The sequence below is a fragment of the Rhamphochromis sp. 'chilingali' genome (genome assembly GCF_963969265.1).
Source record: "Rhamphochromis sp. 'chilingali' genome assembly, chromosome: 7".
NCBI classification, from domain to species: domain Eukaryota; kingdom Metazoa; phylum Chordata; class Actinopteri; order Cichliformes; family Cichlidae; genus Rhamphochromis; species Rhamphochromis sp. 'chilingali'.
The window spans coordinates 13,987,035-13,999,179 of NC_137934.1; the positions used below are offsets into that span (position 1 = coordinate 13,987,035).

Sequence of the window (12,145 nt, forward strand, 5' to 3'; positions counted from 1 at the left end):
TCATATGACTTTATCGTTGGAAAATATTTGTAAAGCCTAACCGTTTTAGCTGAGCGAACGCAAATATTTACAACACACGAGAAGTATATAAACGCCGCATCAGTTTGCCCAGCTACACATTCTTCCAAAGCGTGAGCTCACCGGTCACGTGAGCTAGAGCTTGCAAAGCAATTGGTTGCTTCACGCCGGGGCAGTTGTTTTTGTTGTGAATCAGGAAGCTCTTCTTTCAAAATTGGGTGTGTAGTAACACGTTAAGACAGAGAATTAAAACCTCTGTTTAGTGACTGGGTTCTTAAATCGTGACCTGATATCGAAGCCGCATACAACTAAACAACCACCTTCTTCGCTGAAGACTAGACGATATTCGTAAGTATCAGCTAGTGGCTACCTGTCTTTCTTTGTTTCATTTACTTCAAGCAGTCGGAGTAGGTTGAACTTCCTAACAAGTGCTGGATTGGGCTTGGTTTGTGAATATAACGCTAGAAAAGATGTCGACTAAGAATAAGAAGAGTCAAGTTTAGTCTTCATTAGCACTAGTGAAAGTTCATTTTGAGCTGTCAAAACTAAGTACTCCTACTATTTTTTAATAACAGATGGTAACCTATACCCCAGTGAATGCGTTATCAGCTCTTGTATTTTCACTTTTGATCTCTTCCTGTTTCGTATTGGAACACAGATATCTGGACATTAAAGACTGTTTTCACACACTTTTGTGGCTTTGAGGGTATTTTTAAGGTTTTAGACTACATTCTGCCGTTAAAGCCTGCTAACAAATTTTATTTTTAAACAGCAGGAAACCTTTAAAGCTTGACGAATACATAACCTTCAAGACTGATCAGTTCACACATATACACAATCACAAATACATCTGTATATAGCAGGGGCATGACGTATTGAGGACATATGTCAGGCGAGTTATAGGAAAAACAGTACATGTATTACAATAGAAACCAGTTGACTCACAGGCTTGTAAACATCCAGAGTCTCATTAAACATGCCCATCAGTGCCTCTACAACCATGATGTGATTTTTTTTTTAAAAACTTTTTAATTTATTTATTTTTTTCCAAACTAACAAATACTAAAACTAACAATATTTACTCTATGTTTCTACTTTAATTCTCCTTATTAAAATATATATATATTATATATATAAAATATATATATTTGTATTCCCCATGTAAATGGTACAGTACCAGTACTTGGATTGGTACTTATTTAATTTAATTTAATTTATACTTAATTATTATGTTTGGAGGGGAGGGGGGCACTATTGGATAGTTTGAGTAAAGAGAAGATGGTAGAAAGAGGACGAGGAAGACATGCAAGCCGCTGCATTTGGCCTTGTAGCATGTGGTTGCCTGCTCAACCACTGAGGTAACCGAGTGCCCCCGTAAGTACTGTTTAACTTAAAATTCATTCAGTCACATTTACATGAAAGAGTTGCGCAAACTCTGGGGTTAGTATCTTGCTCAAAGATATTTTGACATGCAGGTTGGAAGAGTTGGAGATCTAACCACTGACCTTCTGATTAGTAGACTACCCACACTACCTCCTGAAGATGGAACAATAAGAAATACATGCCATGCCAAAAAGGATGGACAGATCCACAATTTATTAAACGCCGTATTTTTTTCCAATAGCGTGCAGTGCACCGAGATCCTGTATGGTTGGTGTGTGGCGCAGAAATGGCGCTGGAGGAAGGGGCACGGAGCTGTCTGCTGCGCTTCCGCCAAAAACTGGAGGAGGACATTAAGCCCACCTACCTGATGGATCACATGATCAGTGATGGTGTGATGACTGTGGATGAGGAGGAGAGGATCAGGACTCAGGTGAGCTTCTGGTGGTTTCTACATTTTCTAGAATTAATACTGTGGTCAATGAAAATATTGCTCGACATTACTGAAGCCCTGTCCTCCTTTCCTCCTCTCAGACTTTATTGTCCATGTATTGAGTCACCCTCCTCCTACCTTTATTTACTGAGTCAAGTCTTTGTTTTCACACTTGTGTTGACTTTGCCATTTTCTGTGGACACAAGACATGACGATAACTGTAGATAACTCATTTTCCCCTTAAGGTTATTTAGTAATACATTACCTTGGATTTCGCCATAGAGAAGCAATACTGTGTCATTAAAATGATGTTCCGTTAAGTAACTGAGGCATACATGAACAGAATGCTTTTTGGCTGCTGTAGAAATCAAACTAACAGCAAAACCAATAAGTGTGTACAATTTTAATGTAACTTTACATTCTCTTTTTAAATGATTAATAACAAAACTGTATTCCAACCTTTGCCAACATTTTGCCAACATGGGATTTTCCCACTAGACGATGCAACTGGTTGATTTCTAGAATACAGCTGGCTTAAACCATGCACAAATGTTGTAACATGAACAATCTTTTTTGTGGAATGTATCTCAGACTCTTAACATTTATTCAAAACATCGCCTGGTATGGTTTCTACCAGATCATAACATTTCACATCTCATCTCTGATGTTTCTGTCTTCAGCTTACCAGGAAGGATCAGGCTGGAGCACTAATAGAGCTCTTGTTAAGAAAGGACAACCTTGCCTACATTTCTTTCTACAACGCACTGGTCAGAGAGGCATATGACGATTTGGCCAGTTTGCTCCATAGGGACCTGCCACACATCTCATTGAATCCACATAAGGGCTCTTCTGATGGCTCTGCAACTTATGGTAAGAAGTAGGAAGCTGTGGGTGAGGATGGTGGAGGTTTGATAGGTTGTGCTGTTAGTGTGTGGGAGTTCATGAGTGCTGGCAGAAAAAAAAAAGGATGTGCAGAGTCTGCTTGTTGTGTGGGAGTTGATCTTGATCCTGACTGAGCATCTTCTTAGTATTAAACTTAGTGTTGTTTTTTGTATGATAACTCTTCAAACACTCACAGTTTTGCTTTGTTCAACAGTTCAGTCAATGCTTAGTGAAGGTGGCATCCCACAGAGGCCCGTAGTGTTTGTCAGCAGACCAGAACTAGTGAACAGGGCCAGGGAGAAGCTTTACCGGCTCCAGAAGGAGCCCGGCTGGATCACTGTCTTTGGCATGGCTGGCTCGGGGAAGTCCGTCCTAGCTGCTGAAGCTGTTAGAGATCATGGAATCATTGAAGGTGAATATTTGACTGATATAAAGCACTAACTATCAATATGAATTAGTTTGAGGCAATGAATGAAACTGAGAAAGGAAAAGCTTAAAACAAAAAAGTTTTTGTAATCGTTGATGTACTTTTCTGGGTCTCTTACTAACATAGATCACCGATGGACTCAGCTAAGATGATGTTGTCGCTAATGATCCACGAACTGACAGATAGCAGTTACTTCTCTGTAGTTTGACAACTCTTGCTCCTTTAACTCTTTCTTCCCTCTTATCTCCAGATTGCTTTCCTGGAGGCGTCCACTGGCTGTCCATCGGCCAGGTGGACAAGCCAGACCTGCTGGTTAAAGTTCAGTCATTGTGTTTTCGTCTGGAGCAGAGCCTTGATTCTCAGCCCCTCCACCGTCCTCCAAACTCTCTGGATGAAGCCAAGGAGCGTCTTCGCTTCCTCATGCTGCGCAGATATCCAAGGTCACTATTTAGTAATTATATGTGATCTCCCAACTTTTTATTTATAATATTGAGTTTAACATGAAATACTTTAACTTTAATCAATCAATAAGACAGAAGTAATATGTATATAGAATAAGTTAGTATATCATTTACATTAACCATGCCATTCTAATATCGACATGTACAAGTAAAATAATAAAGGATGTAAAAAATAATTAAAACAGAAAGATACAGTATACATGTAAAGTATTTTTAAAGTTACTGAAGCAGATGAATTGTGTCGGTCAACAACGCCAACATTATTATTATTAAAGTCAAGTCAGATGTAGTTTATTGGTGAATTATGTTTTATGTATATACCACTGATTTAAACACAGCAGGAAATATAAACTGAGACATTTGAACTGCAATAATGCATTAAAAACAATTCAAATTTAAGTTAAAAGAAAGTTTTAAAAAGTTAAAGACAACAACTTTAAAAATTCGACAGACATTTTAGGTAAAGATGAATTGTTTCGACGGGGTGGGGGAAATAAAATAACTGTGTAATAAATGTATCCTATGTCACCAAACAAAATACCTTGGAAAGTTAAAACTTTTACTAAAGAAGAAACTTGGTTACATAGAAAATATAAAAAAATGATGTGTTCAGTAACTCTAAATCTGCGTATGGAAAAATAGAAGCTTAAAGGTAAAAGGAATGCAGATGGTTTCATGTGCTGAATGTTGTTTAACTGCTCTGCTGCGACAGATTGTTCATATGAAAGTGAGTAAGTGGTGCAGCCACAGTCATTTGGATGGTATCTACGTCAGCAGACGTAAACAGTCAGCTGATTTAAAAAGCAGCAGCTGTGACAAATTCCTTCTTTCTTTTGTGTTTTTTAGATCTCTGCTGATTTTGGATGACATCTGGGATAGTACAGTGTTGAAGGTGTTTGACATCCACTGTCGTGTTCTTCTCACCACCAGAAATAGAAGCCTCACTGATTCTGTTAGTGGTATGTGTTTTGTTGCTTTTCTCTGGTCACTGTACAGACTTAAGTGGGTGAAACTTCTGCGATTACTTTTCTGTATACTGAAAAATACTCTGTATTGACTGTTTTTGTAGGTGCTAAGCACGAGGTGGAAGTTGAAAGCGGGTTGGATGAAAACAAGGCCTTGGAGATCCTTGCTCTGTACACTAGAATAAATCTGCAAGCACTACCTGAGGAGGCTCGCAGTATTGTCAGAGAGTGTAAAGGTATGTATCTTGACACTGACTAATAAAGAAATCTAAGAAGATGTCTTTGCTAATATGGGTGATGTTATTTTTTATAAGAAAACATGGCTAATTTCGATTTAGTTGTTGCTTTCTGGGAAAACAAATCAAGCTTTGTGACGATTTAGGTCTCATATCATTTTTAGGGTCATGTGCTTTAAAAAAAACCCACACATTTCTGTTTCCTCGCCCCTCATGTCAGGCTCCCCTTTGGTGGTGTCTCTGATCGGAGCGCTGCTCAGAGAAAAACCAAACCGCTGGCGTTACTATCTCTGCCAGCTGCAGATGAAGCAGTTCAAGCGTATAAGGAAGTCATCATCTTATGACTATGATGCCCTGGATCAGGCCATGGCTGCTAGCATCGAGGTACTTCCTGATGAGCACCGAGACCTCTACAAGGATCTTACTGTTCTACAGAAGGATGTCAAAATCCCCGCTAAGGTTTGTCTGCACAAAAGGAGATTGTTTATGATCCCTATATTTTCTGACACAGTGACATGACATTTTAAATTTTAATGCTTTTTGCAGATTAATGGCATATTATTCTTCCACAAGGTTAAGAACGGTTAATTGTGTTGTTCTTTCTTCTCCCAGGTGCTGTCTGTTCTTTGGGATCTGGAACCTGAGGAGGTGGAGGACATCCTGGAGGAATTTGTTAACAAGTCTCTGCTTTTCGTGGACAATAACAGTAAACCCTACCTGTACTACCTTCACGACCTCCAGATAGACTTCCTGTTGGAGCAGAACCGAACGCAGCTTGAGGTCAGTCTAAAGGCATCCTTCAATTGAAGTGGGCAGTGATTGTCAAATTAAGCTACAAGTTTTAAGGGGCCAGGCTAACTAATTAGCTACATTAGGTTTAAATTAGCTCTAGCATAAAATCAAAGCTATAAATCCAGTGTCATTATCTTTAACCCAGCAAATATGGTTCTTTGCTGTTGTGTGTGTGCTTATTTGGGTTTTCTGTGTTAAACAGAGCCTTCACACTAAGGTGGTGCGTCAGTACCAGCAGCATTACAGAGACGGTCCCCCCACTTCAGGAGACGAGGAATCTCTTTACTGGATCCGATATTTGACCTACCATATGGCCAAAGCCAACCTTACCCAGGTAGAAGTGATAATTATTTTCTTTTTCTTTTAAGTGTGTTTGAACCTAGTAATTCATTACAGTGCTGAACAATGAAATGGCTTTCTCATTTTCTGTTCTACAGTATGGGAAACCATTTTTATTATAGATAGATAGATAGATACATACATACATACATACATACATACATAAGTTAAAGTAGACCAGACTGCACAGCCCTATGCAGTGTTTTAAGATGACGTATAAGTGAGAAATAATAGCAGGGTTTTATTTCTTCAGTCTACCTTTTTTCTCACCATGTCTCTGTCTCTCTGTGTCTTTTTCTCTTTTTGGTTTCTGATCATCTCTGTCTAGGAGCTCTACTCACTCATGTTCTCTCTCAACTGGGTGATCATCAAGGCCAAGATAATGGGTCCAGCTCATCTCATCAATGACTATGTGGAGTATGGATCCATTCTGGACCAAGAGGTCAGGACATAAAAAAATGGCCACTGTGTCTATTGCCCTTTTCACATATGGGATACACATATGTGTTCAGATATGGGTCACTTTAAACTTAATATTTATCACTGCCACACAAACCTTTGTTTTCTATGTATAAGTAGTTTTTCAAGGCATAAGATTAGTTGAGTGGCATGATGCAGAGCCTGAAGATAATTGTTGTTTTTTTTAAATTTCCAGTCATATTTTCAGTGAGTGAAGCAACTCACAAAGATGCATGAGAGATATGTGCAGACTGCAGGAATCATAAATTTGTGCATACCTATCTGTTGCATCAAATTAGTGAAAATGACAGTGTCCTTGATGCTTAAATTTCTGATCTTCATGTACAAAAAGAGTAATTCAACAAAGAATGAGAGTGCAGCTCATTCTACCTCATCCCGAGGAAAAATACAGGTTTAGACTCCGCCTGTCTTTCATGTACTTTGTGAATTAAATAAAAAGGTTGACCTTTAATTTTCCTACCTTCATTTTCTTTTTAATTATCACATTTTCACTTTCTAATTTTCATCTTTGCAAGCGAACATGCCATGGTGCATAATAGCAATTACTTACCAATCAAACTTTTGTGATTTAAGTTCTTAGTGAAAAATAGTTATGATAACAAGCGACAAGCTTTGGGTAGTTTCCCTTTAATGTGACCTGGTGTTTGCAGTGGACTCAAGTATGCTTGTGTTTTCTTTGCTTCCAGAACAGTGAAGTGCGCAGTCAGTTCCAGGAGTTTCTGTCTCTGAATGGCCACCAGCTCGAGCAGCGTCCTTTCCCTGATGTTGTGCAGCTTGCTCTGTCTCAGCCGCCCAACTCCGAGGTCTACAAACAAGCTCAACTGCAGGCACAGAACCGGACCAAAGCTGGGAAACTCTACTTTGACTTGGTGTAAGAAAGCAAGCATTTAATATGGTGTTCTCTTTATAATGGAGATATTTCAAGTTGATTTTTACATCTCATTATTAGTTAGTTTGTTATTGAATTATATGATAACTAATTTTCATTGTTAAATCTGTACTCCCTTCTTTAACATGTAAGATTTTAGATGACATTTGCTGTTACAATGCAATTAAAATGAATATTCAATATATAATATATCTGAAATTGTTATTATTTCCATTTTAATGGTGTGTACAAGCTTTGAACTCCTGCTTTTACTGTTTTGTGTGTGTGTCGTGTTTTTGAATACAGGAATAAGAGCGGTGTAGACAATCTGTCTCGTTTGGTGATTCACCCCCACCAGGGCTCCATTTACTCAGCCTGCTTCTCGCAGGATGGAACCAAAATTGCTTCTTGTGGAGCTTGCAAGACACTCAAGGTACCATTTCACCGGCAAAGCATCAAAAGCAACAGCAGAATGGACCAAAATGCAATCATTAACTAGAATTGTTCAGCTCTCTGGAATCTACAAATAGCTTCAGTAACACTTTGTTGTAACCATTGTTAAAAGCTGTAAATTCATAGTTTATTAAACTTTAGTCAGGAGTTTTTAGTGTTACATGAGGAACTCAATATTGTACTGATGAAACGTGGCTTCGCTGCCATCTTTGCAATGGTGTGCAGGTGTTTAAAAGTACCTCAGGTGAGAAGCTCATGGAGATCCCTGCCCATGATGATGAAGTGCTTTGCTGTGCCTTCTCCCCTGACGGCCGTCTCTTAGCAACCTGCTCTAGTGACAGAAAAGTCAAGGTACACAGTCCACAGCACCATTATAACTATGTTATGATTAAGAAATAAGCAAGTAAAATAACACAGAAATCTGCCATGTTATCCTGATGTTCTTGACACTGCAGGTGTGGAATGGAGAGCGAGCAATGCTGCTTAGGACGTTTGAAGAGGAGCACGAAGAGCAGGTCAACCACTGCCAGTTTACCAACACATCAGGGCGCCTCCTTTTGGCCACCTGCTCCAATGACGATATTCAGAATGTCAAGGTTTGTCTTATTTATGCTTTCGATTTTGTTTTTAAACTTCTGACCTTTCGTGTTCTACTTCCATCAATTCATCTATTAATTTTTATCCAGTTTATCCAGTTCAGATCTCATTTGTGTTAGAACCCAGCTGTCATAGGAAGAGAGGCCTGGACAGATTGCTAGCTAACACATGCACATAAAAACACAAGGCAAAAAGGGGCTAATATGTTATGTAATGTGTTAGCCATTTTTTTTAATGCCACATGCATTTTCTTTGCTTCATTAGTTGTGGAACCTCAATAAGCCATCCTCCCAGAACACCATGTTTGGTCACTTTCAACCAGTCAACCACTGCTGTTTCTCTCCTGATGACAAGTATCTGTCAACTTGCTCCAACGATGGTACCCTTAAGGTGACTGCCATTAGTCCTGATACTTGCTTTCTTTTTGATACGGTAACACACACTGAACTAGAAATAATTATTAGCAGGTGAAGTGCTCTGACATATACACTGTTTTTGTTTAATTAAATCTGAAGTGACGGATTTAAATGGTAAAGATTTGTTTTTCTTAAATACGTTTTTGTACTTTTGTTGGACAACATGTTTCCTAGTCATGAGTTTACAGTCCCAATAGTTTTATAATCCCTGAATTAAAACATTTGATTCTAGAAGAACTTTACTGCAACAAAATAGGCAAATGATGGTACTCGCTTTCTATTTAGATCATTTATTAGTAACTAAATTTAGAAATATTAATATGCTTTACATACCTTGGTCTTGTAATGCACTGACATGCATGATTCTGCATGTTTGCAGGTATTTGAGGTTTCTTCTACCAATGAATGGAAGACGATCAATGTAAGTGACATGTTTACAGACAACAAGGAAGACGTCTTTGTCAAGTGTAGCACCTGGACTGCCGATGGCAAACGCGTCATATGTGCTGCCAGAAATGCCGTTTTGGTGAGCATTTATCATTGTAAGCATGCTGCTGTATGATCCTGTACGCTGTTTTTTTTGTAGGTGGTGCTAAATGTTTGATAAAATTGGGTGCATATGGTTTGGATATTGTTCATTATCTTAACACTTTCTCGCTGTACTGATTAAAAATTGAAAACACATTCACTCTATCCTCTTTGCCCTTGATGTTGGTGTGCTGTTTCATTGAAGGAGACAGGAAAGAGAGCTTGTTTGTCTTCTAGAGAGTCTAAATAGTGTGTCTTGGTTATAAATGTGCATATCCCCTCCTCTCCTGAGCTTTCCAAAGTCAGCCAGTATTGTCTTGTTATCAGCCTCACTCTGTTCCCTACATCTTCATTCATTTGTATTCTGGGAACCCAAACAGAGTGAAGATTGGATAGGTTCTTTTACTCTAAGGTGACTGAAAGGAGAGGCTTTATAAACTTGAGGAAAATTGCAACATTAATCCTAATGCATGAAGAAAATCTTTTTCTTTTTTTTGATGCAAAGCACAGAGTTATTGTAGAGCACATTAATACCTTGGTATACTTGATATTGTCAAATGACCTTTGAGCTTAACACAAGTTGCGTAAGTTGTGAGTTGGGGCCTCCATGGGTCGGACTTGTTTGCCCAGCACATCCCACCGATGCTCGATTGGACTGAGATTTGGGGAATTTGGAGGCCAAGTCACGGACCAGCCTTCGCCTTCTAAAATAATGTTATGTTTGATTGGTGTAGCTTGTTCCCCAATAGGCATTGAGTTTGATGTTTGCTTAGACCAGGGGTTTCAAACTCAAATACACAGTGGGCCAAAATTCAAAACTGGAACAAAGTTGCGGGCTAACGTTAATATTTATTGAAATATATTTATTCCTCCAGATAAAAGAATGAATCTTTTCTTATGCAGGCCAGAGTTTGACACCTATGGCCTAGACTGAATACTAAAGATGGCCATGGCCACCAATTGACTTGTCTTAAGCTTGGCATTTTGGCCTTTGCTGTTTTAGGTTTTTCGAGCCGGGCCTGACCTATTTGTACAAATTGGTCGACCGCTAAGTTCTCAGCTATTTTTAGCATTGCAAGGGATGCATGTAGGTACACTGCAGAGATACAAATATTTGCTAATTAGGGCTAACATTTAAATTAATGAAATAGTCAAAGAATCAAAGAACTCACTGAGAATAAAACCAGGAGAGACAAATAACTGGGAAAGCCACGTTTTGTGCTTCTCCTTTCTTTTAATTTCAATGTGTTATTTGTACAGTCGTAACAGCTTTTGGACATGTTGATGAGACAACAGGTGCTGATTTGTTGTCTGTCTTTTATTGTTTCTCAGGTCTTTGATGTAGAGACATCAGACATGTTGTTTGAAATCAGGACCAATCGAATGAGCACAGTTCAATACTGTCACGCCTGCCCCACCAGTAACCTGCTGGCCATTGCATTTTCAAACTATGCTGTTGAGGTATCTCACTATATATTTAATGTCTCCTTTTTTTATATAAAATTCAAAATTGTGTATGTAAGTATGTAAAGAAAATTCTCAATAATACTACTACTAATAATAAAGATAAATAAATGTTTGTGTTCCAGCTGTGGGATCTCGAAGCCAATAAAAAGATGGCAGACTGCAGTGGCCACCTAAGCTGGGTGCAGCGTGTCCAGTTTTCTCTTGATGGCTCACAGCTGCTCTCCTGCTCTGATGATCAGACCATCAGGGTAAGACTGAGTGTGTGTGATAAAGCTACAGTATAACAGTACGGAGAGAGGCTGTCAGTGTTGTTCTAATTGCTTATTCTGACAGTAAAATTAACTTCACAAGTTGACTAATTACACTATGTTCCCCCTTGCCAGCTGTTTCAGTTCTTAATGAGCAGTGCTCAGAGATGGTGATGTAACTGTAGTACAAAAGGTATCTGGTCTTTTTTATGGGAATGAAATGCATTTAGGCCATGGCAGAAATAAAGATCTAACTGTTGCTTTGACTTGCTTTTAAATTACTTCTCTGTTATTTGGGTTACATAAAGATGGCAAAATAAATTATTTAACAGGTTTGTCTTGACTCATTGCTCTCTAAAACAAAATAATATGTATCTTAAATAGCTTGAAGACAATGTAACATGAAATATCTCTGCAGTTTAGCCTTTTGGGTGGTTTTTTTTTTTTCTTTTTTTACAGTTTTTACAGCTGCTGTTTTTCAAACAAGGTGGCAAAACTGTCCCTGACAGTCCACAACTACAGCAGAGCCTTCTGTACATACTGCTTATTAGGGGTGAGAGAAAAATGTCGATACTGCAGTACATCATCTCACTTCAAACTGAGATCGCTATGCTGGCACCAGATATTGATCGTGACACACAGCCACAGACTCACAGCCACAGACTCACAAGATGGAAAGCAGTCACTCCTGTTGTTATAAACTTAACAGGGCAATAAATTGCAGGTCACACTAGGGAAAAGGTGGGATAAACAGACGTGTTTACAGTGTCCTCTTTCATCAAAAAGAAAAATCCTGACCTGCCGTGGCAAATATCCTGCAAGAAAAAAGAAAAGTACTTTGTGGCTATGTGTGGATTTGACTTGTTTTCACCAGAAACCCTCATCTTAACTGCCAAGAAGATTCCAGTGACTTAAATATTGCCACAACCGTCAATTTATTCAGTTGATATTGCATATATTCAACTCTAACTCTGGGTTATTATGTGAGATTTACATATCTTGTTCGTTCTGTTTTAAGATATGGGAGACCAAGAAGGTTCACACATCCTCAGCCATCCGCCTGAAGAGAGATTCTGACGTTCTGTTTAATCATGAGGAAATCATAGTGTCAGCTGCAGATAATTGCAACAGACTGCAGGTGAGTTGTTAGGAAAG

The 12,145-nt window shown here is 38.7% G+C and overlaps 1 protein-coding gene across 1 annotated transcript in view; it reads left to right on the forward strand.

The window, feature by feature from the left end:
- The first annotated feature begins 202 nt into the window (after window positions 1-202).
- apaf1 (apoptotic peptidase activating factor 1) overlaps window positions 203-12,145 on the forward strand; it is a 45,355-nt gene continuing 33,412 nt past the window's right edge. Inside the window, exons 1-20 of the mRNA XM_080887413.1 lie at window positions 203-366; window positions 1,643-1,831; window positions 2,512-2,701; window positions 2,928-3,125; window positions 3,391-3,580; window positions 4,448-4,560; window positions 4,671-4,802; window positions 5,023-5,261; window positions 5,415-5,582; window positions 5,797-5,928; window positions 6,262-6,375; window positions 7,100-7,284; window positions 7,588-7,714; window positions 7,960-8,085; window positions 8,190-8,330; window positions 8,596-8,721; window positions 9,127-9,273; window positions 10,608-10,736; window positions 10,865-10,990; window positions 12,009-12,128. Of these exons, the coding sequence (XP_080743539.1) occupies window positions 1,688-1,831; window positions 2,512-2,701; window positions 2,928-3,125; window positions 3,391-3,580; window positions 4,448-4,560; window positions 4,671-4,802; window positions 5,023-5,261; window positions 5,415-5,582; window positions 5,797-5,928; window positions 6,262-6,375; window positions 7,100-7,284; window positions 7,588-7,714; window positions 7,960-8,085; window positions 8,190-8,330; window positions 8,596-8,721; window positions 9,127-9,273; window positions 10,608-10,736; window positions 10,865-10,990; window positions 12,009-12,128 (2,847 nt within the window). The 5' untranslated portion in view covers window positions 203-366; window positions 1,643-1,687. The remainder of the gene's footprint in view (window positions 367-1,642; window positions 1,832-2,511; window positions 2,702-2,927; window positions 3,126-3,390; window positions 3,581-4,447; window positions 4,561-4,670; window positions 4,803-5,022; window positions 5,262-5,414; window positions 5,583-5,796; window positions 5,929-6,261; window positions 6,376-7,099; window positions 7,285-7,587; window positions 7,715-7,959; window positions 8,086-8,189; window positions 8,331-8,595; window positions 8,722-9,126; window positions 9,274-10,607; window positions 10,737-10,864; window positions 10,991-12,008; window positions 12,129-12,145) is intronic.